This window comes from Sander lucioperca, chromosome 18, assembly GCF_008315115.2.
Source record: "Sander lucioperca isolate FBNREF2018 chromosome 18, SLUC_FBN_1.2, whole genome shotgun sequence".
Lineage (NCBI taxonomy): Eukaryota > Metazoa > Chordata > Actinopteri > Perciformes > Percidae > Sander > Sander lucioperca.
In genome coordinates, this window is record NC_050190.1 from 26266887 (window position 1) to 26294386 (window position 27500).

General features: G+C 41.9%; 2 protein-coding genes across 3 annotated transcripts in view; both read right to left on the minus strand.

The window, feature by feature from the left end:
• Positions 1 to 11547: 11547 nt before the first annotated feature.
• On the minus strand, positions 11548 to 17611 carry sptssa (serine palmitoyltransferase, small subunit A). The gene is made up of 2 exons (XM_031318556.2): positions 17409 to 17611; positions 11548 to 11905 (listed from the first exon to the last, which is right to left on the minus strand). The coding sequence occupies exons 1-2, from the start codon at positions 17509 to 17511 to the stop codon at positions 11802 to 11804; spliced, it is 207 nt and encodes a 68-aa protein (XP_031174416.1). The 5' UTR covers positions 17512 to 17611; the 3' UTR covers positions 11548 to 11801.
• Positions 17612 to 20101: 2490 nt separating this feature from the next.
• The window catches only part of LOC116063568 (e2f-associated phosphoprotein), a 10084-nt gene continuing 2685 nt past the window's right edge, over positions 20102 to 27500 (minus strand). The window contains exons 3-6 of one of the 2 annotated variants that reach the window (XM_031318555.2): positions 26825 to 26923; positions 25552 to 25666; positions 21836 to 21964; positions 20102 to 20681 (exon numbers count right to left, since the gene is read on the minus strand). In XM_031318555.2, the coding sequence (XP_031174415.1) occupies positions 20381 to 20681; positions 21836 to 21964; positions 25552 to 25666; positions 26825 to 26923 (644 nt within the window). In that variant the 3' untranslated portion in view covers positions 20102 to 20380. Of the gene's footprint in view, positions 20682 to 21835; positions 21965 to 25551; positions 25667 to 26824; positions 26927 to 27500 lie in introns of both variants that reach the window. The other variant, XM_031318554.2, reaches the window with a different exon arrangement.

Below are 27500 nucleotides of genomic sequence, written 5' to 3' on the forward strand. Positions count from 1 at the left end.
CCTGACTCCCATCATGGCGTAAGGAAAATAAAATAACTTAATAAATAAAATAAAATAAAATAAAATAAAATAAAATAATAATTCTAAAGAGTGACAAACGTGTACATGCACAGATGGACATAAAAAATAAATAAATAAATAAATGTTTAGAGACAGTAGACTACAAAGCTGCAATGAAATCCCCCCCCTCCAGAAATTGCATAAATTAACCCCAAATCTTAACAAAGGTGTTATATTTCCCTTTAACAACATATGTAAGCTTCTCTAGGGCAAGGCATTGCAGTAGCCCTTCAATCCATCTTTGCTTGCTTGGTCGGTGAACCGATTTCCATGACAGGGCAATTTTATGTTTAGCTTCAAGGAGACAAAATATAACCATCTGTTTCCTGCTATTGCTTAGTGTACAGCTAGCTGGGAAACATCCAAAAATACAAAGTTTGGGACACAATGGAAGTTGTTCATTAATAAACATAGATACAATTGCAATTATCTCTTTCCAAAATTCTTGAATGAGGGTGCATTCCCAGAGGCAGTGGAACAAACTACCCTTCTGTATACCGCACTTGACACAAGTGTCCGGTGTATTAGGGTGGATGCGATGAAGCAACTCTGGGGTAATGTATGTTCTCATCACCCATTTATACTGGAGGAGCTTGAACCTTGTATTTATTGTTTGTATTTGGCCCTGAAAACATATATCCTGCCATTCTTCTACAGTGATTCCTTCCGTAAGATCTGAACACCATGCTAATCTTTTATCCTCTGAGGATTCTTTTGATGCAGCTATGATGATCTGATAGAATTTTGTGATTACTGTATTTTCCGGACTATAAGTCGCTCCGGAGTATAAGTCGCATCAGTCAAAAAATGCGTCATGAAGAGGAAAAAAACATATATAAGTCGCACTGGACTATAAGTCGCATTTATTTAGAAATTTATTTCACAAAATCCAAGACCAAGAACAGGAAAGGCAAGTTATTCAACTACACAACAGCACACAGAACAAGGGGCTGAATACGGTAGGTGTCCGGTATGTTAACGTAACACATTAACAGTTATTCAACTACACAGTAGCACACAGAACAACTACCAGGGCGTGGGGACGTAACTGCAGCGTTGACGAGCCTCTCCCAGCAGGACGCTGTTCAAGCACCCATCTGTGGACTCGTTCCTCCAGCTCTGGCCATCTTGCTTTCAGCCCGCGATTAGCCGATTAGCCGATTAGCTTTCTTTGTTTCCTTCATTGCAGTAAGACTAACCTTTTCGCCAGTCCCTCGCAAGTTTCTCGCTCACTCCAAACTTTCTTTGTGCTGCTCGATTACCGTTTTCGGCTGCGTATTTTACTACCTGCAGTTTGTAATCTGCAGAATAAGATTTTCTTTTCTTTCTCAGTTGTCTTTAGGAGCAGCATATAGTTGTCACAAGCCTAGAGCGCCTCTCGCGGCTGTAGATGGTAATGTTTTCAGTATGAAATAACATTTAAAAACATGTTAAATTATATATATATTTTGATATATAAGTCGCACCTGACTATAAGTCGCAGGACCAGCCAAAGTATGAAAAAAAGTGTGACTTATAGTCCGGAAAATACGGTAGTCCAGCTGATCCATTATGGTTCAGAACTGTCTTTTCTAAAGAATTTAGACAGGGAAGATTTACAGAGTTCTGTGTCTTTGTTAAGAAGCTCCTTATCTGAAGATACTTGAAAAAATGTTTAGAATCAATACTAAACTTTTGCTTAATCTCATTAAAATTTAAAAGAGTATCATTCTCATACAGATCTGAGATTTTACTGATACCTCTGTCTGCCCATAGCTTAAAACAGAGGTCATTAGTACCTGGTGTGAAGCTTCTGTTCCCCCAGATAGGTGAGAATTGTGATAAAGGAGCATTGTCCCCAAGGTACCTTAACACCTCATGCCATACTATCAGTGTGTTTTTAACAAAAGGGGTTTGCAGTGTGTTTTTTCAGAGTGGATAAGTTTGCTGAATAAAGGTAGAGGTATAAGGGGATTTTAGAAGTTGTGATTTCCTCCATCCTTATCCAGTGTAGCGGTGATTGGTGTTCAAACCAATATGAGGCTGCTCTTAGTTGGGCCGCCCAATAGTATCCCTGGAGGAAAGGGAGCTTTAACCCACCTCTGTCGTATGGTAAGTACAACAGGGTCATACGCAGTCTTGAGCGTCTACTGTTCCAAATGTAATTACGGAAAAGTTGTTTTATTTTAACAAAGAAATTAAGAGGGGGAGCTAGTGGGATCGATTGAAAAAGATACAGGAACCTAGGGAGAATATTCATCTTCAGGACATTAATACGTCCAATCATAGAGAGTGGTAAAGATTTCCATCTGTTAATAGATTCTACTACTGACTCGACCACAGGATTATAATTAGTAGAAAACGGATGTCGCTACACGCTGGAACAGCGCGCTGGACATGATAGAACGATTCCTAGAGCAGCAGCCTGCTATTTGTGCCGCGCTGCTCTCCCCCCAGGTCAGAAAATCTGGAAGTGACATCTGCACACTCACACTCACTATTATTCTTTAAGTTACTGAGTCTGACTGAGAAATATTGATGTTTTTTTGTCTTCACCGGTTATGTTCTACATGATATTTGTGGTAAACTGCAACTTTCCTGGGAAATGCATCTATTTTCAACCATTTTGTATTATGAAGAAGCACTTTATTTTTGTTCCAGCTTATTTTATAGCTAGCTACTAATGAGTAGCAATTGAGAACCAGACAATGTTTTTGATAAAAGGCACTTCCCTGAGAATTGAACTTAATAAATGTGAAAAAGACACTTTAATGTCTCCGTTTGTCATTCTGTATAGCAAAGCAGATGAGAGTAGGTCATGATCAGAAACCCGATTAGAAATCATTATGGATAAAATCGAATCGTTTTGAATCGAAAATCTTTTTGAATCGAAAATCGATTTTGAATCGAATCGTGGCCTCAAGAATCGGAATCGAATTGAATCGTGAGATGGTAAAAGATTCCCACCCCTCGAGGACACAATCTCTCAGTTCTTTTCAGAAAAAGGATTGTAGACTTAGAAGCATTAACCTTATAACCTGAGAAGCTGCCATACATTCTTATTAAATTTAACAGAGTGGGTATAGATTGTTTCAAATCTGTCAGAAATAGAACTATGTCATCGGCAAATAATCCTATTTTATTTTCAATATTATTAATTTTGATACCAGTTATCCCACTGTTGCTTCTAATCGCGATTGCTAAAGGTTCAATGGCCAGTATGAAAAGAAGAGGGGACAGAGGACATCCCTGTCTTGTACCTCTGGAAAGAGAGAACTGATCTGAAACCCTATAGTTGGTCATTACTGAAGCCGAATCGTAATATAAGATTTTAATCTAACTAAGGAAGTAGCTGCCTATTCCAAAACGGTTAAGCACTTCCCATAGGTATTCATGCTCGACCCTATCGAAGGCTTTTTCCGCATCAAGCCCTATCACAGCCGTATCAGGTGTTTCTTTCTTGGCATATATAATATTCATCAGCCTACGGATATTGTGAGAGCCCTGCCTTTCTTTAATAAAAGCGTTTTGATCCAGAGCAACAATAGTTGGCAAGTGTTTTTCTAACCTTCTAGCAAGAACTTTTGCTATTATTTTTGCATCATCGTTGATTAAAGAAATGGGACGATAGGAGTCACACTTTGTGGAGGGCTTTCCTGGTTTTAATATTAAGGTTATAAGTGCGTTCCGTAATGATGATGGCAGTTCACCCTTTACAAATGATTCTTCATACATGTTCAGCAAGAGGACTAACAGCATGTCCTTAAATTTTTTATATATTTCGATAGGAATACCGTCAGGGCCTGGTGCTTTCCCTCCCTTCATACTGTTTATGGCCTCTGACAGTTCAGACACTACAATTGGGGAGTTGAGCTCCTTTTTGGCGTTCTCGGATAGGACCGGCATTTCTATCTGACCTAGGAAGTTGTGGAGTGCGTAAGATGTGGCTGGATTTTCAGACGTATACAATTTAGAATAGAATGACTGGAAAGAACTATTAATTTCTTGTGGATTAGTAATTGTTATCCCTTCCTTTGACTCAATTTCTAAGATTGATCTTTCAATTCCGCACTGATTTTAAACACCAGGCCCAAAGTTTCCCTGCTTATCTGTGGATAATTCATTATACTGTGCCCATAGAATTACCAGTTTTTGTCTAGTCTCTTTTGTGTCATTAAGGCTAATTTCCATCTCAAGGTCTTTGATATTTTTTTCTAACTCTATCAGTTTTAGACGATGTTTATTAGAGATGCTGCTTGTATAACTGATCATTTGCCCTCGTATATAAGCCTTAAAAGCCTCCCACCTCGTAGACGCTGATGTTTGAGTAGTATTCACTTCAAAATAGGTATCAATATTGGTCCCAACAAATTTGAAGAACTCATTATCATGTAGCCATCGTGGGCTTAATCGCCACATGGTTGGACCTTTAGTAGCTGTCTTAACAGTGTAATTGACAAGTAGTAATGCATGATCTGAAATAACAATACTTTTATACATTGTGTCATTCACATTGGGTATCATAGGCTTAGAAATTAGGAAGTAGTCTATGCGGGAGTAAGAATTATGGACAGCAGAGTGACATGAATATTCCCGTCTGAAGGTCTCCAAATATCACAGAGATTTAACTCGCCCATAAAGTGCTGTATTATCTTTCTACTCTGCATATGTGAGGTGTCCACACCTGTTGACTTATCCAGTGTTGGGTTGAGAGTACAATTAAAGTCTCCCGCCACACAAATATGACCACGTAGTGTTGAGAAAGTTAGAAACAGGTTATTGTAAAACTGCATATCATCATTGTTAGGACCGTATATATATATATAGCCTTGGACGATAACAAATCTCCCTGCAGTGTCTTGTATGGTATTGTAAACCCGTAGTGGGACAGATGAGTGTATAAGTATTGCTACCCCTCTTGCTTGAGAGGAGAATGAGGCAGATATGACCTGACCTGACCACCTCCTTTTTAAAGGAACATATTCGGTGGAAAGCAAATGGGTCTCTTGAATAAAAGCTGTCTGCGTGTTTAGTTGCTTCAATCTAGATATTACTTGTTTTAATTTCACTATCTTCCTAAGACCCCTAACGTTCCATGAAATAATATTTATTGTAGTGTCACCGCTCATGGTGAAGTCAGTAAACTAAGCTTGTATGCAATCACCTTTTTTAACCATGCCTTGTAAGAAAAAGAACAGTGTGCCTTCAGAACAAACAAACAGAACAAGAATTAACAGGGGCCTCTCCCAAATGAGGCAATAGCAAAATAGGCCTAACCTAGACCCTGTGCGGATAAACACGCACATCTCCCCTCCCTCCCCTTGACTGGATCCCAATTAGACTGAAGCCTGGTCCTCTAGAGGAACAGAATAGCAACCAGCAAAATGAAAATAAAATAAAATAAAAGGACATTAGGTTGGACATGTTCCGACGAATGCATGTAAATGCTGGTGAAAAATTCAAATTCAAATTATAATGTTGGTTTGTGACCCCGTATGTTTAGAATCTTTAGTTAGTTACAGTAGCCTACACGAGTGGACAGTAACCCAGATAAAGTAAGCCATCCATAATATTAAACCCTCTTTTACAGCTTATCATAACAGTCTCTGAGAGAGCAGCATAGGTATAACTATTTTGCCACTTATTCAAAGTTCTCTGATAGGCCTACTTACCGCTCTTCAGCTGATGACCCTTGAGGAGCGTTATGATTGATGTTCGCCTTCTCAAGCTGTCGGATGAAGTCTTCAGCTTGGGCTGCAGAGGTGAAGTAGTGCCAAGTTTTGTTGTGTAGAATTCGCAATTTAGCCGGGAACATAAATCCATACTCCTTACACATTAAGCGCAGGCTTTGCTTCACTCCATCAAAGAGTTTTCTCTGTCTTTCAGGACTTCAGTGGAGAGATCCGGGAAGAACATAACCCGGCTCCGCTCCACTATGATTTCACCTTTCCGACGCGCTGCCTTCATAACTCGATCTCTGTCTCGATATGTCAGGAATTTCACGATGAGAATCCGTGGCCGTGCTCCATCCGACCCCCGTTGAGCTTGTGTCGGCTGTGGCATTTTCCCCAGCCTGTAGGCTTGCTCGATGGTTAACGGTTGTCCTGCTGCTTCCATGTCGAGGGCCTTGGGTAGCCATGTCATTAAGAATGCACACGCATCTCCATTCTCCGACCCTTCAGGTAATCCAACCAGTCTCAGGTTTGAACGGCGTTGTCGGTTTTCTAACTCTTCAATCTGTGAGGTAAGTTTCTGGACAATTTTCTGTGTGGAGTCGGCCCGGGTCGTTAGCGTAGCTAGCTGGTCCTCCGCTGTGCTAATGCGGGTTTCTGCTTCTAAGAGTCTTTCAGAAAAAGTTCCTATGGCTTCTTTAATCTCTCGGTTGGATGAAACTACTTCATGTAGCTGTGTCGAGAAGTCATTCCTCAGGGATTGTATGGCTGACAAGATCTGGCTTTCAATGCGGCTAGCCTCCTCTTGAAATGGCATCTCGCCCGTTACCTGATCTTCCACGTCACCTCCGTGCAGAGTTTCAAAGTCCGTCTTTTTATCGTCTCTAGGTTGGCCTTTTCCTCGGCCTTTCGACATTGTGTGTAATGTATCTTAGGCCTGTCAAATATTTTGGGTCAGAAATAGCTCAATTTAGATATTAAAAGCAGAAATATATTAATTCCGCCGGAGCCTAGCCCCACACCTCCGCTCAGTTGCGTGTCATAACCGGAACTCTCAGAGAGAAATATTGTACTTTTTACTCCACTACATTCATCTGTTACAGCTTTAGTTACTAGTTACTTTACACATTAAGATTACTGCACACAGAGCACATGTAGTTTATATAATCTGATGTTTGATTCTAAAGTAAACTAACCAACAATATAACGGCTACAAGTCCAGCTGAGATGATCAGACCATTAAACACACAGCTGGTTGGATCCTTTACACACACTACAATGAGAGGAGAGACAGACTTTTACTTGTTACAGAGTATATTGACAGTGTGGTATTAGTACTTTTACTGCAGTAAAGGATCTGAATACTTCTTACACCGCTGCTGATTATCATCACTTTAAGATGGCTGACTTTAAAAATCACAATCAGTAATCTATTTTCCCTGCAGAATTGAAGGCCTCTGCAGCAGCACGGGGGACGTGATGTTCAGCGTGGTTTATTCAAGTTCATGCAAAAAAGGGTGAGGCCAAAATAATGTAAACAACCCGACAATCTGCATGCCAAAACACAACATAAAAACATCTCGTTGTGTCCATGTGTGTGTACACACACACACACACACACACACACACACACACACACACACACACACACACACACATACACATGGACACACACACACACACACACACAGACACACATACACATGGACACACACACACACACACACACAGACACACATACACATGGACACACACATACACACACACACACACACACACACACACAGACACACATCCACATGGACACACACACACACACACACACACGGACACACACACACACGGACACACACACTCACACACACACACACACACACACACAGACACACACACATGGACACACACACACACACACACACACGCACACACACACACACACGGACACACATACACATGGACACACACACACACACACACACACACGGACACACACACGCACGGACACACACACACTCACACACGCACACACACACACACACACACACAGACACACATACACATGGACACACACATACACATACACACACACACACACACACACACACACACACACACACGGACACACACACACACGGACACTCACACACACACACACACACACACACACACACACACAGACACACATACACATGGACACACACATACACATACACACACACGCACACAGACACACATCCACATGGACACACACACACACACACACACAGACGGACACACACACACAGACACACATCCACATGGACACACACACACACACAGACACACATCCACACGGACACACACACACACACACAGACACACATCCACATGGACACACACACACACACACAGACACACATCCACACGGACACACACACACACACACACACACAGACACACATCCACACGGACACACACACACACATTTATAATAGCCTATGTGAAGAAACACTCCCATCTAGTGTCGGATGAAGGTCATTATAGTATAGATAGTATATATCTCTCTCTCTATATATATAGATATATATATATATATATATATATATATATAGATATATATATATAGATATATATATATATATATATATATAGAGAGAGAGATATATATATATCTATATATATCTATATAGATATATAGATATATATAGATTTATATAGTATAGATGCATCCTGTTTAACACATTATAACTGCCTACATTAAAAACTTTTAGAGGCTTTTCACTGTTTATTAGAATGAACAAAAAATAAATAAAAAGACGACAGTTTTTAACTTACTTGTGCATGATCTTGAAGGACTTTTGTTACCTAAAGCTAAATATTTAGAAAATATTCAAATCCCCAAGGAAACCACGGCCACTGAAAAATATAAAATACAAAATAATAGTTTTTTAACCTTCATTTTACCAGGACATATAAGAATATGTATATTGACATGCAATTTAAATTTAAATTAAATTGTCAAGTTATTGTGTGATTACTAAAACAGGCTAGTGGTGCTCGGCCGTGACATTCAGGTCCAAACTAGAAGATTAATAATCCCCTAAAATCACCAAAGGTTTTGAAATTTTGACTATATCCAAGTGTTGTTATTACTGTATATATTTAATACTAAGCCTGTTGTTCAAATTAACCTGATTATGCCCTCTGGCGCTTTAGTAAATAAATAAATAAATACGTGGCAGCCGTTGTGTGCAGTAAACTTTCTTTTAACGAGCCTGTGGTACTGATGAGATGACCAGTTATAGTTTTAGTGCTAGTAGGCCTATTAATTAAGAGGTGCGGATTAATTCAGGTAGGACTGTTTGTAGACATATTTTAATATGTGTATTATGAGGTGGTCCGCGAAAATTCTTGATTACAAATAGTGATCCACACACACAGAGTTTGAAAATCCCTGAGTTAGAGCAAGACAAAACAAGTAAGTCAGAGTATCTTGATATAAAACATGCTGCTTGGTCGTAGTTTGAAATCCCTTTAATGATTCCAGAGTTATAGAGCAGAGTTTAGCATCAGTAGTTCACATATTCGCCAACTCATCCGACTACAAAACTTTACAAATATGTATACAAGATCATATACACAAAATTAAAAAGAGAAATGCATAATTTTGCAGGGAAGAATAATCACAATTTTGTAAAAGGGATACCGGTAGCAGTACAACGATTATATAAAAATGGAACTTAATAAACATTTTATAATTTATGTACAAACTGTTAAGGCCGTGTGCTTTAAGGTGAGATGACCTGAGAACTTTCAACATTTAGGCTATCTATGTTCACACTTGGCGTCTTTTTTGACAGGAAAAAGTTGACTACGGCGCTTTCGTAGTGAAATAACCAACAACCTGGCAGCGTTTTGGTTCCAAAAAGCAGCCGAGAGCTAGCCTGGTGAGAGCGTCCTGATCTGGCGAGCTCCAGTTTTCCACTTGCAGATCAGTCTGGCATCTTGAGACAGATTTTTGGAGCCGTTCGCCAAACGACCGACCAATCAGTGTTGGTTTGGAGGCGGGTTTAGGTGTGACGCAACGAGAAGCGACTGTTCAGTCTAAACAGCGTGGCGGCTTCCACGGATGAGATGAGTGTAGCTATCGCGCAAGTTTGATCCGAATTAGAAAGTATTCCTTCATTGAAAGAAGAGCAAAAAAACGGCACTGGAGGCTTTTCTCAGAGGAAAAGACGTCTTTGCTCTTCTCCCGACAGGTTTCGGCAAGAGTTTGATATATCGTTGATCTGATTGGTTGATTTGGCCCGTCTATCACCAACATAGGTGGTGATAGACAGATGGTTTATCCAATCAGCTAACCAGTATTTTCGCTCCTTCCCAAAAGTTCTCCAACGGAAAGTTCCCAGATGGATATGCCGAGCAAATGAGAAGCGATCCATCTGGAGTCAGGTTAGCCGAGAGCGTCTTGTGTTGCTGTAACAACAGCTACAGTACTTTTTTTTAAATTGGTATAAAAAAAGTACCGTTTAGGAACAGGTATCGAAGTCACGCGATTACGATACCCAGACCTACCTAGACACTTCTCAGGCTGGTATGCTCTTACCACGCCAGACTTTTCCACTCCTTCGCAGACTGTTCTGCACTCTGCCTCTGTCACCCAGTGGTGTAGTCTACGTGATACGCAGGTATACGCAGTATACCCACTAAGAAAGCTCCAGGATTTCCATATACCCACTTAAAAATGCCCAATGACCCACAACAACATAGTTTCCATTATATTTTATATACATTTTGAATTGTCATGTGTTTTTCTTCTTCACATAGGCTAAATTAAAAGGTATTTCCACCGTAAATTGGTGCATAAAAGTGAATCCGAATAGAGGAAATGAAGTCGTTGATGCTCACAACTTCCCTGGGGGAGGACACCCAGACCCCCCACTGTGATATGCCCCTCCCAAAAGGCAGATTCTGGCCCACATATACAGTACAGTATACCCACTACAATACATTAGACTACACCACTGCTCTCACCCTCTCCTAAAATGGCTAAAGTTGTTCCTTTAACAGCAGCTTTCGCCCACTTTGACAATCAGGCGTCATTCAGAGCTCTGATCCTGCTCTAATAAATCATATTTGGCTCATAAAAAAATGGAGTAAAAGGACAATATATTTAGTCCATCAGTTGCCACCGCTGCGTTTCCTGCATAAATCTCTCAGAGGACGTTGGCTTCATGTCCTAAATGGAATAAAACATGGAACAATCCAATCCAGGGCTTTAAATTAAATTACTATTTGGATATATAGATAGATAAATGGAATAAAAAAATTAAAACAGTCCAATCAGTCCACACAACCAGACATCCGTATAATCACACATTTTCCAAAAAAAAAAAAAAAAAACACAGTAAGGTGCGCTTGATTAAAATAAAAACACGTGAAAGGAAACCAAGCGGCACCCGTTCTCCGGAGCCCAAAACGCTGTCCACAATCCCAAATATCCAGTGGTGTAGTCTACGTGATACGCTGGTAAACGCAGTATACCCACTAAGAAAGCTCCAGGATTTCCACATACCCACTTAAAAATGCCCAATGACACATAACGACATACTTTCTATTATATTTTATATATATTTTGAATTGTCATGTGCGTTTTTCTACTTCACATAGGCTAAATAAAAAGGTATTTCCACCGTAAATTGGTGCATAAAAGTGAATCCGAATACAGGAAATTAAGTCGTTGATGCTCAAAACTTCCCTGGGGGAGGACACCCAGACCCCCCCCACTATGATATGCCCCCCCCTCTCCCCCCAAAGGCAGATTCTGGCCAATATACAGTACAGTATACCCCCTACAATACGTTAGATTACACCACTGCAAAATATCTCAGTGAGGAAAGAAGCCGTCCCAGGGAATAAGATCGTCCAACATGACCTCAAGCACGATGCCGGAAACTTTGACTGTTGATATGGAGTTAGCTTTTTTGGGGGGGGGGGGGGAGGAGTGAAGTTCTGCCTCGACGTGGTTGGAAATGGCGGCAGGTAGACAGACGGACAGACAGATGGAGAGGCTGGGACCTCTGGTGCGGGCGGATGGACGGCGCCGTCGTGTCATTGGACGACTTCGAAGTAGTGCAGGATAGCCATGATGTGCTGCGGCATGAAGACGTAGCCGGTGTAAACGGCCATGCCGGCCACCGAGATCAGCAGGGAGTCTGGAGCGGAGGGTTAAGGAGGAACAGCAGGAGGAGAGTTCACTTTATTACACCAGGAAGCCTGAAATATACTGACAGAGAGTGTGTGTGTGTGTGTGCGAGTCTATATCTGTGTGTCTCTGTGTGTGTGTGCGTGTGTCTCTGTGTGTGTGAGTCTATTTATGTGTCTATGCGTGTCTGTGTGTGTGAGTCTATATCTGTGTGTCTGTGTCTGTGTGTGTGTGCGTGTATGTGTGTGTGTGTGTGTGTCTATGTGTGTATGTGTGTCTCTGTGTGTGTGAGTGTGTGTGCGTGTGTGTGTGTGTGTGTCTGTGTGTCTATGTGTATGTATGTGTGTGTGTCTATGTGTCTATGCGTGTCTGTGTGTGAGTCTATATCTGTGTGTCTGTGCGTGTATGTGTCTGTCTGTCTCTGTGTGTGTGTGTGTGTGTGTCTATCTATGTGTCTGTGTCTCTGTGTGTGTGAGTGTGTGTGCGTGTGCGTGTGTGTGTCTATGTGTATGTATGTGTGTGTGTGTGTGTGTGTGTGTCTATGTGTGTCTGTGTGTGAGTCTATATCTGTGTGTCTGTGTGTGTGTGTGTGTGTGTCTGTCTGTCTCTGTGTGTGTGTGTGTGTGTGTGTCTATGTGTGTGTCTGTCTATGTGTGTGTGTGTGTGTGTCTCTGTGTGTGTGTGTGTGTGTGTCTGTCTATGTGTGTGTCTATCTATGTGTCTGTGTGTGTGTGTGTGTGTGTGTGTGTGTGTGTGTGTGTGTGTGTGTGTGTGTGTGTGTGTGTGTGTCGCAGGAGGCTGAAGAAACAACAACCAGTTCATTTGTCAAGACCAAGGTTATAAAAGTTTGGAATTAGTTGTAGATTTCATTTTAGTTTGAGTTAGTTCTCAGAGTGTTTGCTAGTTTTAAAAAGGTTTAGCCCATGTTCACACTTGGCGTCTTTTTTTTAAGCTGCCAGCGTCTGTTTTACGTTATAATCCTACAGAGTAAACAGTGTTTCCAAAAAAGTCCTGAGCACCTTTTCAAAACGCCACAGCCGACTTCTTTTCTGCAGCACTCTGTCGGCTGTCTTTTTTGACAGGCGACCAATGACAGTTGCTCCGTGTACAGGACCCTCGGTTTGTTTTATCTAACGTTAGCACTAGGGCTGAAACGATTCCTCGAATAACTCGAAAAATTCCATTACAAAAAATCGTCGAAGCAAAATTTTCGCCTCGAAGCTTCGTTAAATCAATGTAACTAACGGTGTACGGCTCACTGTGTTTCCGCACGGAGGATTATTACCGGCGCACAACAGGCTGACGGAAAATAGTGAGGGTCTAAGGGCCCTGACACACCAACCAGACGGCCGACCGTCGGCAGTAAAGTCAGTCGAACTGATCAGTCGAGTCTCCAAGGTCCAAAAAATGCCTCAGAACACACTGAGGCGACGCCGACCTGAGCGTACGCTCTGCGCGTGCGCGAAACGTAATACGTCTCCATAGCAGCAGGCGGCGCTGCTCTGTATTGTTTCCATTAACAGTCTGATTATTTCCCAGAAAATGAAAACCGGCAGCTGATTGGACGAACGCGTCACCTGGGTCTTTTTTTCTCCGGAAATTCACAGCCAGACTGTCATGGCGGCTCGTTCAGAATCCGATCTCATATTGGACTAAAATAGTTCACCGAAACGTGTTTCTGAAAACATTTGAAGAGAGAAATAGGCCGTGCAGTTGCTGAATCTGTCTTCATTTCAGATCAACAAAGGTCAGTTTAAAAGATTTTCGTCAGATTTTGAGAGGCTCATCCGCTCCCCGTTTCCGGGTGAGTCCCGACTGCCCTGTCTCTGACTGAACATGTCAGGTCGGCCAAAATGAAGGCCGACGGCTCCTCAGACGGACGACGGCACGGAACACACCGAACAGACTCGAGTCACGGACCTCGCCAGACGGTCAGACGCCCGATTATCAGGCTGGTGTGTCTTCTCTCTAAGAGAAGAGACAGGCGAGAGAAAACGACGGAAAGTTTGGGATCATTTTAAGCTGCGCACATGCTGCTATAGCATCTCTGTAGAAAACATCCAGTCTACTCATCCGTTCCACGGAGCGAACCCGACACAAGGTAGCTAACGTCTGCTGCTCTCGTCCTCCGCGCTGTTTTACACAACTACAGCATGCTACCCTGCTAATAGCCATGTTTTACAAACAATTTACAACGAAAGCTGTCGGTTTGTAGTCTAACTGTTTATTAGTTTGCCACTTATACAATACTACAAAAGCGCCCTAGTCAACTTTTCCCTGGCCAAAAAAAAGACACCAAGTGTGAACATAGCCTTCGTTTTCAGAATGTGTTTGCTAGTTTGTTTTTTAAAGGGCCAGATATAAAGTCCCAGATGCGAGTAGCTACATAAACACACAATGATGATGACGAGTATGTAAACATGTTTTAGTAGAAACACAAAGTACAAGTATGAACCTGAAAATGAGCGTTGAATATCACTTTTAAAGTGCCCATATTATGAAAAAAAATCACTTTTTCTGGGATTTGGGGTGTTATGTTGTGTCTCTGGTGCTTCCACACACATACAAACTTTGAAAAAATAACATCCATGCTGTTTAGAGTGAGATACAGTTTCTGAATGTGTCCTGCCTTCAGTCTCTGGGTGAGCTGGTCAAAATCGGCACGGCTTGTGACGTCACAAGTCGAAACGAGCAGGTTAACCGCAACCATTAGCTCATAGCTAGCGTTAGCATGCTAACGCTAATGCTAACGCTAGCATGCTACCTCGTTCTCAATAGCAAAGCACTGCTACAACACACACAAGTTCACCATAATCTACAAAAGAACTACTTCCATGTGCGCCCTCATTTAGAAGTCTCCCAGCTAATCCTGCCTTGTAACTGACCGAAGTTGTAGAAACAGCCTTTCTTTTACTGTCTATGGAGCTAGCTAGCTGACATGATCTACATCTGTGCTACTGCACATGTGCAAGTGCAATCAAAGATAGTACAGAAGAAGAAGAAGAAAAGAGGTCTCACTCTGTAGCTAAAACAGAGACCAGCTGAAAAGAGGATCTGCAGCAGTGAGAGAGAGCGGTGCAGTACAACAACAATATGGTGTTTTTTGAAAACTAAACCATGTAAACCTATTCTGGTACAACCTTAAAATACAATTATGAACCTGAAAATGAGCATAATATGGCTGCTTTAAAATGGGAGTAGTTCCAGTGATAGCTGTTGACATTGTGTTCTGTGGATTATCAGGAGACACTAGGACATTCGATACGTTCATACGCACTCAGGTTACTCTGGGGAATTAGGTTACGCAGGTTATTTTACACATTTACATGCACCGGAGTAACTTGGTTACCGTAAATCTGTATACAGTACAGGGCTGGGTCATATACCATGTCCCGATTTGATTTGATTCAATATTCCATTAGGGATATTTCAGGCTACATTTACATCGCTACGTTTTGGTTTAAAAAAGGAATTCATTCCTTTTTCATTCATTCCCCCTGCTCCGGCGTTTCCCCCTCTCATTCCCCCTGCTCTGGCGTTTCCCCCTCTCATTCCCCCTGCTCCGGCGTTTCCCCCTCTCATTCCACCTGCTCCGGCGTTTCCCCCTCTCATTCCCCCTGCTCTGGCGTTTCCCCCTCTCATTCCCCCTGCTCTGGCATTTCCCCCTCTCATTCCCCCTGCTCTGGCTTTTCCCCCTCTCATTCCCCCTGCTCTGGCGTTTCCCCCTCTCATTCCCCCTGCTCTGGCTTTTCCCCCCTCTCATTCCCCCTGCTCTGGCTTTTCCCCCTCTCATTCCCCCTGCTCTGGCATTTCCCCCTCTCATTCCCCCTGCTCTGGCTTTTCTCCCTCTCATTCCACCTGCTCTGGCGTTTCCCCCTCTCATTCCCCCTGCTCTGGCTTTTCCCCCTCTCATTCCACCTGCTCCGGCGTTTCCCCCTCTCATTCCCCCTGCTCTGGCGTTTCCCCCTCTCATTACTCCCGCTCTGGCGTTTACCCCTCTCATTCCCCCTGCTCTGGCATTTCCCCCTCTCATTCCCCCTGCTCTGGCTTTTCCCCCTCTCATTCCCCCTGCTCTGGCTTTTCCCCCCTCTCATTCCCCCTGCTCTGGCTTTTCCCCCTCTCATTCCCCCTGCTCTGGCTTTTCCCCCTCTCATTCCACCTGCTCTGGCATTTCCCCCTCTCATTCCCCCTGCTCTGGCTTTTCCCCCTCTCATTCCCCCTGCTCTGGCGTTTCCCCCTCTCATTCCCCCTGCTCTGGCTTTTCCCCCTCTCATTCCCCCTGCTCTGGCGTTTCCCCCTCTCATTCCCCCTGCTCTGGCTTTTCCCCCTCTCATTCCCCCTGCTCTGGTGTTTCCGAGCCCCTAAACCGGAGACATTTAGAAACACTCCAGACCTTCTTACCGAAATGCACCTTGGGAGTCGTAGTTGACGTCTGTCCTAGTTTTTATGTTTTTGTTTTTTTTTGCTCAACATGACAACTTCCCATCACAAGTAAAGAGAGCCCAAAGTTTTGGGGCCTGATGATGAGCCAAAAAACACCCTTTATGTCAAATAAAAATCAAGTTTCTTAAAGTATTTAACAGTTGTAAAACTATTTTAAATGGCAGTTAGTTAACAAGGGGCCAGGCTGTTGCCTAGCAATGGAATTCCATTGAAAATGTCTATATTTTGGTATTGGTACTCAAGCCAAGTGCAGCCATAACACCATTAACACAATACACTTGTTCAATTTAGGTTGAGCTGCTGTTATCTAAGATATAACTAGAAACATGCTGTAACCATCATGTGTGAGTCAGCTGCCTGTGGATAAGAAGCTCCCTAACGGCCCCTAACGGCTGCAGTTAGCTTAGCCTAAACGCCCCTCTTTTACAAAAACATGCTGAACTCCGTTGGCAATTCTACCTCTTTAACGCGTTATTACGTGTAGGTAAAGGTACGAGAGTAGTACAATAAAGTTTGAGACATTTTCTAATCCATTAGCTCAGAGTCTGTAACTCGGCACTCAAAACACAACGTTATTGTTATTACAAATACGAGTTTTTTTGTTCTCTTCCGCCAAATACTTCAGTCAATCACGCCAGGGTCCCTTTACATTTATGTGCGTTTGACGATCCGTCATTCATTGGCTATTTAGGTAAATACAACTTCCTTATGGAACAAAATGTGACACTTTTTCTAAAACATTATGGGCAGCCCATGAATTCGGCATTAATACAAAATAAATACGTTGTTCTGTTTTGTAAAGAATTTGTCTTGAAACACGTTAGCGACTGGCAAACATTCTCATTTCAACAAAAACAACAATTGAACTGTACTATTTATGTATGCCGAATTTGCCACATACCCCTATGGATTTGTAAAATACCTTAACTGATATTCACATCACAACTTAAATACGTTAAATCCATTAGAAACGTTAACGTTGTGTTTTCGGGCGAAACGATGTTAGCTCTGCTGACGTTCTAGCTAAAGTTAGCTACATTAGCTTGCTAGTTTCACACGGAAAAGGATACTGAACACCGTCCTCTCCCAGGGCTCCAGCATGTACAGCGCCGTCACCAGAAGATACTGGTAGTAAAACCAGGATAACTGCTTCCAACAGTCACCCAGGGCCATTGTTCCAACTCCAACTTCACTTTTACCAACTTATTTCTCTTTCTACGTGATAGTAGGATATTTTCCTTCTTCCCTTTCTCGTATTTAATGGCGGATTGCAAACAACTTTTAGGTGCATAGCGCCCCCTAGTGTACAGGAGTGTGTAACATCATGTCATTTTTAAATTAGATTTGCTGTATAAATCTAAGTTTGAGAACATATAATTTATCATGATGTTGAACAGTACAGGTGTATTTGCACTCCCCTGGGGGTAGGATATTTTCTGGTGGCTTCTGACCTTTAATAACAAGGGAATCGTTTTCAGCCAATCACAACTCCGTGTTCGGGCGTACGGCTCTGACGCCGACGCAGCCCAGGGAGTTCCAACATCCGGATTTCAAAATAAAGTGCAGTAAATATAGTAGAGTATATTTGTAGATTTCACAATATTATCTGTAACTTTGAAATTATGCTAGAAAACGATACTATATCTTGCAAAGTTTTTTAACATTCATAAAAGTAAAACCTCTCTTTAATGTTTAAAGAAAGGCAGTGCTATATATTAAGACAATTAAAATTAAGATTGCGCTTCCTATTTAATTTTGTCAGTTCATTTATTTTCTATTCTTTGCTGACTCCCTGGCATGTTTTATGTTTATCTCTGTTTATTTGTATCTACTTGACAATAAGTGATGTATTAGTTTTTTTTTTTTTTAACATTGTAATGCATAGTAAATTTAAATAAAATGCAAAATAAGAACAATTTCAAAATAAAGTACTGACCGAGTTTGAGAACACCGTTATTCTGTGTACAACATTGTTTTATTTGTAATGAAAATAGTTTTATATTATTGGCCATTGTTACTAAATTTAAATAAAATATTAAAAAATAAAAATTTCAAAATAAAGTTCTGATCAAGTTTGAGAAAACTGTTATTCTGTGTACAACATTGTTATTTATATGAAACTAGTTTTATATAATTGGTCATCTCTTTCCTCCCTACTTCCTTTCATACTTTCAACACAATTACTACGCTATATTTTCATTTTCTTTGTGTTTACATTTTCATACATTGCTATTTTGTGTTTTAAATGTCTCATGAAGAAACAACAATGAAGTGATTCTACTAACAAATACTGACTGATAATTCAGATCTAACAGAACTTTGCTTTTGGTCCTTTTTTGTTTTCTATTTTTGTGATCTGTCTGTTTCAGATGATGCTGTCTTTTGGGGTTTTTTTATACCTAATATTACTCATCTTCCTGTTTATTTTTATTACTTGGGATGATACATTATGTCAACGTATTGTTTTGGAAAATTCGTGAAAACAAAGTGTTAAAAACCCCCACAAATGATAGTGATATTGGTTAAAAAAAACAACTAAACCATATGTAGTATTAGGGATGCACCGAATCCAGGATTGGGCTGAATATTGGGCTTTTTGACGGGGTTGGGTTTCTGCCTAACCTTAGAATTTTTTCCCACTGAACCGAAACCTACGCTTGCACTCCGCGCGCTACGCTGGTCGCCGTAATGACGGCGGCGTTGATTACGGGAAGGTGTTTACGTAGGTGGAGCGTTCAATGCAGCAGGCTGTGAGGAAGTGGAAATGGAACTGGTGAGCAGAAAAAGTGTAGTTTGGCAGAACTTTCAGTCAAAAGAAGGGCATTCAAGTCCAGCTACATGTTCAATCTGCAATGCAGATTAGTCTGGTGGTGGCGAGGACCCTAAACTATACACAACATCACCGCTGTTACAACATCTGGTAGGAAACATCTGAAAGACTACAAGTTGTGATGAAGGAATCTACAGACAGCAGCCAGAATGCAGCAACTTCAGGTACGGCAAAGGAAGGACAGTCACTGTTTACTTCATTAATGAGTTTACTGTGTTCATGGACTGAGGATGGGACGAGGATTCAGCAGAATCTCAACCAGTGGATTCGGTATTCGGCCGAACCCCAAAAATCTGGATTCGGTGCATCCATAATATAGTATACGTGTTCTTAAAAACATAAATAGGCCGATGTTAGCTTCTCGCAGCTGCTGTATGTCAGTATCGCCGTTAAATTAGAAGAAATCTGAGGACAGAAATGTCAACCATGTTAATTTATAAAATGTCTCCGTTCATCGTTTGTCCAACAGAAAGCACTGATGAGTTTATTTGCAACAGTAAAGTTTCCCTCTCAGTACATCTTGTTCACAATTCTTAAAATATACATTACAGTGTTATTAACCATTTATTCAATATGTATATCCTGATTATGAATGCTAAAAGAGGAGGTAAAGTGTCACCGGGAAGCTTTATCAAAATGTTTGAGTATGTATGTAAGAAAAGAAATGGGTACCAGCCGATATATCGCTATCCAACCGTTGTAATTCTCAAATTTTAACATCTGTATCAGCCCCTAAATTCGAGCTTCTGTGTATTCAGTTGAGTACTGACCATCACAGCTGCAACAAGTGGAGTTTCGGTGTCAAATTCCAGTGTTTGTGAGCTATTTAAAGGTGCTGTAGGTAGGATTGTGAGGGAAGTTTTCAGTCAGTTTTTAGTCAGTTTTTTAGTCAGGTTTTAGTCAGATTTTAGTCAGTTTTTTAGTCCATTTTAAGTCTGTTTTTAGTCCGCTTTGGAACGCCAGCCACCACTAATTAATTAGCCAGTATGTGGAGATTTTGGCAGCCAGCTTTCCAAAAGAAAGCACGTTAAAACCAGAGGATGGACCAGCAGGACTTGCAACCCCACACAGAAAGTGTTGTGATGTTACAAAGAAAACCCAATTTATTATTTTGGCTGGATAAAAAAAGATGCTTGGCCGCTGAACTTTCTCATCGGTCTGCCAGCTTGGCCAGTGAGTCAAACAGTTAATTTCAGAGCCTGCCTGTGTGTCTCAGCAGTGGCTGGCCAGGATGTTGAAGAAGTGGTAGACCTCGTCTTTATCGAACACGGCCACCTCCGTGGAGCACTCGGTGCACTGGACCGGGTGGTAAACCTCGTCGGCGTCCATCCCAGCCGGCGCCGGGTCCGGAGTCACGTCCATGGGCGTTTCTGTTGTCTGTCCCGACCGCCTCTTCCTCTTGTTGTTCTTCGGTTTCACCTCCTGCTGCGTTTTGTAGCGCAACACCTCGTCTTTCTTCACCGCGCAGTTCATGACGAACATGGCTCGATACTGCGTCCGGTACTTTTCATGCCTGAGTGGACACAAAAAAAACATATATATGGATATAGATAAATAGATAGGTAGGCAAATGGATTTAATAGTAATTAAGTAAGTAGGTAGAATTTATAGTAAGTCAGTAGATTTTATAGAAAGTAAGTAAATAAGTAAGTAAGTAAGTAGGTAAGTACAGTAAGTAGGTAAGTAAGTAGGTAGATTTTATAGTAAGTCAGTAGATTTTATAGAAAGTAAGTAGTAGGTAGATTTTATAGAAAGTAAGTAGATTTTATAGTAAGTAAGTAAGTAGGTAAGTAAGTAAGTAGGTATATTTTATAGTAAGTAAGTAGGTAGATTTTATAGTAAGTAAGTAGGTAGATTTTATAGTAAGTAGATTTTATAGAAAGTAAGTAAGTAAGTAAGTAGGTAGATTTTATATTAAGTAAGTAAGTAGGTAAATAGATAGATTTTATAGTAAGTCAGTAGATTTTATAGTAAGTAAGTAAGTAGGTAAGTAAGTCAGTAGGTATATTTTATAGTAAGTCAGTAGATTTTATAGTAAGTAAGTAAGTAGGTAGATTTTATAGTAAGTAAGTAAGTAGGTAGATTTTATAGTAAGTAGATTTTATAGAAAGTAAGTAAGTAGGTAAATAGATAGATTTTATAGTAAGTAGATATTTATTTATAGTAAGTAAGTAGGTAGATTTTACAAAAAGTAAGTAGATTTTATAGAAAGTAAGTATATTTTATAGTAAGTAAGTAAGTAGGTAGGTAAGTAAGTAGGTATATTTTATAGTAAGTAAGTCAGTAGGTATATTTTATAGTAAGTCAGTAGATTTTATAGTAAGTAAGTAGGTAAGTAAGTAGGTAGATTTTATAGTAAGTAAGTAAGTAGGTAGATTTTATAGTAAGTAAGTAAGTAGGTAGATTTTATAGTAAGTAGATTTTATAGAAAGTAAGTAAGTAGGTAGATTTTATATTAAGTAAGAGTAGGTAAATAGATAGATTTTATAGTAAGTAGATATTTATTTATAGTAAGTAAGTAGATAGATTTTATAATAAGTAAGTCAGTAAGTAAGTGAGAATGTGCCAGATGTATGAAAGGCATTTTAAATAGTTGTAGTTAAAGAAGAGTGCCTTGGGTTCTTCCTAGATGTCTAAACCGTGACTCTTGTTGCTGTGAAGCCTCACCTCTGACAGTCCAGGCAGAGCGTGGTCATGCAGGCGGGACAGTTGAGGACGGCGTCGCTGCTCGGTAAACTCTGGGACGTCCGAGGCTGCGACCGAGACCCCGCAGCGGGCCACTTTCTGACCTCGTACCTGCACAGGAAGACACCAGGAGGAGGATGTTACTGTTTAATTATGAGATCAGTTATCCCTCCTGTTGTCCTCTGGGTCAAATCTGACCCATTTTCAAAAAGTTTCTATATCAGAAATTTGGGTTTCCTTCAACCAAATTGTCAAAATAAGTAATGTGGATGTTTCCATACAATGTTCTTCACAAGTTAAATAACTGACCAGTTAACTATTTAATTGAATTTGGGTGTTTTATTTAATTTTATAGCATTTAAGATTTTTTTTTATTATTAAAGAACACTGAAAAAAGTGAGAGAAATGTCAGGAAAAAATAACAACAAAAATGCAGAAAAATATAGACAAAGACATTGGAAAAAGTGGACTTTGGGAATAGTGAGAAAATGTCAAAAAGTGACAAAAAATGTCAGAAAAAGCTTCAAAAACTTGGTCAAAACAACAACAAAAATGTCCAAGAAAATTGACAAAGAACTTCGAGAAAAGTGACAAAAGTGTCTGGAGGTTTTAACTTTAAATTATGACCCAGAAAAACTAAAGTTGACGAAGTTGACAAAGAGATGCAAAAACCCACAAAGAGCCACACAATGTACGGGGAAATTGCATGTTTTTTAACGTGAGAAAACATAACATTTTCTCGAGGAAGGACGCCTAAACCCCCCCCCCCCTCCCCCCCGCCAAATACACGCACCTACGTCTTCCTCAAAGCTACGGGAAACACTGAAATAGGCTTTAAAATCGATTTTTTTTACTCTCTTGTGCTAACTTTGCACTGGTAAGTTTGCGTTTAAAGGTGTTGTTGTTTTCTGCTCGTGGCTCTCTGCTGGACGATGCTCATGAAGCGAAGAGCTATGTGACACACGCCGCTATATTAGTGAGGACTGGCGGGTTAAATCGGCCGCCCTACGCACACAGAGCACGCCAGGCAGACGCACACATGCACAGCGGACAACCTCGGCGCGGTTGAGGCGAACTCAGACAAACGCAGTGGGCTGCTGTGGACTCGGTGTCGGTCGCGCAAGCAGTTCCAGGAAAGAGTCAACCACAATGCACGGAACATCGGGGCGCCTCGGTAGCTCACCCGGTGCAGCGTGCGCCCCGTGTGCAGTGGCCGTGGGTTTGGTTCCGACCTGCGGCCCTTTGCTGCATGTCATTCTAGGGCTGAACGATTTTTGAAAATAATCTAATTGCGATTTTTTTCCCAAATATTGCGATTGCGATTCAATTTTTTTTTAAGCTCTTTGTCTTCTGTATTATTCAAGAAAGACAAACAATAAATCATTTTATAGTATGAACAACACACAATTACATACTAGACAGTCAAATAAGTAAAAATATAGTATATATACACACACACACACACACACACAACAGTGTATTTTTTTTTACAGTGCACAGAGAGGAGCTGCCTCCAGCCCCTCCCCCTCGCGAAGTTGTTTGCTGCCGTGTGCACTTGTTCAGAGAGGCTATCGTTACGTTAGCATGTTGCTGGTGTTCTTGTTCAGAGAGGCTATCGTTACGTTAGCATGTTGCTGGTGTTCTTGTTCAGAGAGGCTATCGTTACGTTAGCATGTTGCTGGTGTTCTTGTTCAGAGAGGCTATCGTTACGTTAGCATGTTGCTGGTGTTCTTGTTCAGAGAGGCTATCGTTACGTTAGCATGTTGCTGGTGTTCTTGTTCAGAGAGGCTATCGTTACGTTAGCATGTTGCTGGTGTTCTTGTTCAGAGAGGCTATCGTTACGTTAGCATGTTGCTGGTGTTCTTGTTCAGAGAGGCTATCGTTACGTTAGCATGTTGCTGGTGTTCTTGTTCAGAGAGGCTATCGTTACGTTAGCATGTTGCTGGTGTTCTTGTTCAGAGAGGCTATCGTTACGTTAGCATGTTGCTGGTGTTCTTGTTCAGAGAGGCTATCGTTACGTTAGCATGTTACTGGTGTTCTTGTTCAGAGAGGCTATCGTTACGTTAGCATGTTGCTGGTGTTCTTGTTCAGAGAGGCTATCGTTACGTTAGCATGTTGCTGGTGTTCTTGTTCAGAGAGGCTATCGTTACGTTAGCATGTTGCTGGTGTTCTTGTTCAGAGAGGCTATCGTTACGTTAGCATGTTGCTGGTGTTCTTGTTCAGAGAGGCTATCGTTACGTTAGCATGTTGCTGGTGTTCTTGTTCAGAGAGGCTATCGTTACGTTAGCATGTTGCTGGTGTTCTTGTTCAGAGAGGCTATCGTTACGTTAGCATGTTGCTGGTGTTCTTGCCGTGGGATTAACTGTACTAATAAAACTGTTGAAACACGGCGGCCACGCTGCTGTGAAAGCTCCCCGAACGTCATTTATCAGTCTGGTTGTTACCCCTCTCAGTGGCAGCTCCTCCACTCCATAGATTTATAACGGAGCTAACTGCTAACCAGAGCTAACCGCTAATCAGAGCTAATCGTTGCTAACCGAGCCTTCAGTTCTGCGTGCCTGTATCCATTAACTGCATGTATGGACTCAAGCCCGAATAAAACCCTTAATTTTATTAAAATGGCTGTAAAAGTTTTAAACTACAACTCAGAGTTGTCTGAATGACAGAAATCAGCTCAAGGTACGGCGTAGCGTTAGCGTGCTAGTTGATGCTTTCTCTGCGGAGTGCAGACTGATTTGCTCTCGCGAGTCATGTGACCAAATCGCAGCCTTTGCGATTAGGAAATCGCATTTTAACATATCGCGATATTATCGCAAATGCAATTAATCGTTCAGCCCTATGTCATTCCCCCTCTCTCTCCCATTTCATGTCAAAGCTGTTGTTGGAGCTATTCATTTTTTTTGTTATATTGAATAGTTAAATATGTATTTATTTAGTTTCCGTTTTGCTTGAATCATACAGCTACATAAGCTCGTTTATATCGTTAGTATTTTTATTTTGATTATTTTAAGCATCTGCTAGTGCTTTTGTTTTGAAAGTACCACGCAACCTTAGCCACCAGGTGAAGTCTACATATAGGGGTGATCAGGTATATAGGAGGTAGACACCGGCTAGACTGGCTTTGACTTTGACAGTATGCCTGAGCCTTCCAGACAGGTGAACTGGGACTCCCATGGTTAACTGTTAATAATCGGTTAACGAGGGCCGGCTATTGGTCAGGAAAAAACTCCTGGGATTGTTCAGGTGCAGTCGGAAATTCGGAAGAGGATGTCCCTCTTTTCGGCCGGATGTCCGTCCCCTTCCTGTGTCTCTGTGTTGGCGTTCTAACCTCCGGTGGATTTGTGAGGACTATGGTCACTGCTCCTCAGATCTCTGCAGGGTAAATCCAGACAGCTAGCTAGACTATCTGTCCAATCTGAGTTTTCTGTTGCACGACTAAAACTACTTTTGAACGTACACATGTTCCACTAAAAAAAGTTCCTTCCTGAGACTATTTTGCAGCGGCACCGTGGCTCCGTCCGGCGCTTAGCACCGCCCACGATGATTGTGATTGGTTTATAGAAATGCCAATAAACCAGAGCAGGTTTTTCTCCCATCCAGGAATGCTGTGTGGACTAGCCAGACAAAGCGAGACTAGGATAAGCAGATGGTTACTGTGTGGTTAGTATGGTTACAGTGACTCCTTCTGGGCGTCTTACCGTCTCCTCCGGGCGTCCACCCAGGCCTGGTCCCGGTCGTCCTTGTCGGGGTCGTACAGCAGCTCGTCATTGGTCAGTATGACGCGCTGTCTCCGCCTCCCGCCAGCGGCGCTGCCTGCAGAGGAAACGCAGAGGTTTTCACAAAAACTGACGCAAGATTAAAGTTGTAAAAACAGAACAAAAGTTGAATATTCTCTGAGAGCATAAAGTCACATTATTTGCGAGAAAAAAAAGCTCTCATTCTCTGAGATTAAAGTCGTTTGGTTGTGATTTCGGCGCCACCTTTACAGCTCGGCCTGAACCAATTATTATACAATTGTCTAATTTTCAATTATTTTACGTAAAAAAATGCCAACATCTGAAAAATCTCTCTCTCCTCCCCTCTCTCTTCCTTCCTTCTCCCTCCCTCCTCTCTCCCCCTCTCTCTCTCCCTCCCTTACCTCTCTCTCTCCCCTCTCTCTCCCTTCCTTCTCCCTCCCTCCTCTCTCCCCCTCTCCCTCCCTTACCTCTCTCTCCCTCCTCTCTCTCCCTTACCTCTCTCTCTCCCCTCTCCTCCCCTCTCTCTTCCTTCCTTCTCCCTCCCTCCTCTCTCTCTCCCCTCTCCTCCCCTCTCTCTTCCTCCCTCCTCTCTCTCTCCCTCTCCTCTCTCTCTCCCTTCCTTCTCTCTCCTCTCTCCCTCCCTTACCTCTCTCTCTCCTCTCTCTCCCTCCCTCCTCTCTCCCTCCCTTACCTCTCTCTCTCTCTCTCCCCTCTCTCTTCCTTCTCTCCCCCTCACCTCTCTCTCCCCTCTCCTCCCCTCTCTCTTCCTTCCTTCTCCCTCCTCTCTCTCCCTTACCTCTCTCTCTCCCCTCTCTCTCCCTCCCTTACCTCTCTCTCTCTCTCTCCCTTCCTTCCTTCTCTCTCCCTTCCTTCCCCCTCCCTCCCCTCTCTCTAGATAATAATATGATAATAAAGAGGCGTTGTTGACTTCAAAGGCTGTGTATTTGTGTTATTACAGCATCTGGGTCACATGACAGTGATATACATATATAACCAAAATATGTATCCTGGAATTCATTCTAAACTTTAGTTTGTTTGGAAAAGTAATTTGACTGAATGAGACAAGTATATTGTTAACCGCAATTATTTCTGAGACAAATAATTGTACAGCGACATTTGGCCCCATCAACAGCTGTCCTTACTTATGACTTTAAATTTACTTTCATCGTTCAAGGCTGCGGCCTGTTTTACGCGTTGCATTAAATAAGTAATACATGGGAAACGTGTAGCTTACTCGGCGCGTCCTCGCCCTCGGAGTCAGAGTCGAAGTACACTTCATCGTACATCTGAGGGTTCGGAAGTCCAGGACCGCTGCCGCCTCGTCCTGTGGTGTCTGCTGGGAAAAATAAACACACAAACATCAGTAATGCTTTAGTGTGATTTATGCTTCTGTGTTAAATCTACTCCGTGGCTACGTACGTAGGTACGTGGAGATACCGACCCTACGCTGTAGCCGGACGTGCACCTCTCGAAAAATTAGAGCTGTAATCAGGCCTTAAAAGTTCGGCTCGAGCCCGACAGAATTCGGCCCGAGCCCGACAAGTACATTTTGATTGACAGCTTTTTAAAAGCCCAAACCCGTTTACAGCCCGATTGTACAAAAGGCCGTCTATCAGCAGTGATTAGAGGGCATGGCGGGCACAAAGAAAACAGAGACTGCGCCGCACGCACACAGCTCTTTTGTCCAGTCCCTCCAGAAAAACGTGATTATGTGATCTCATAATTCAATGCATAATCAGCCAAAGTCTGCATATTTATGCGGGGGGGGGCGCATTCTTTCAAATACGCCGCACTTTCGCCGCATAAATTGCCGATTTCCGTGCAAAATATGCGGGGCTTGCATGATTTCATAATCCCCGCATTTCCGTTGCAAAAAAGTCTCATATATCTTAGCAGAAAGTTGAAAAATG

Coding starts and splice junctions, on each gene's coding strand:
- sptssa (XM_031318556.2), bottom strand. CDS start 17,511: ATGGCCCTGGGTGACTGTTGGAAGCAGTTATCCTGGTTTTACTACCAG. Junction 11,906..17,408: donor CTGGGAGAGGACGGTGTTCA/GTATCCTTTTCC, acceptor CCTCCGCTCCAG/ACTCCCTGCTGATCTCGGTG.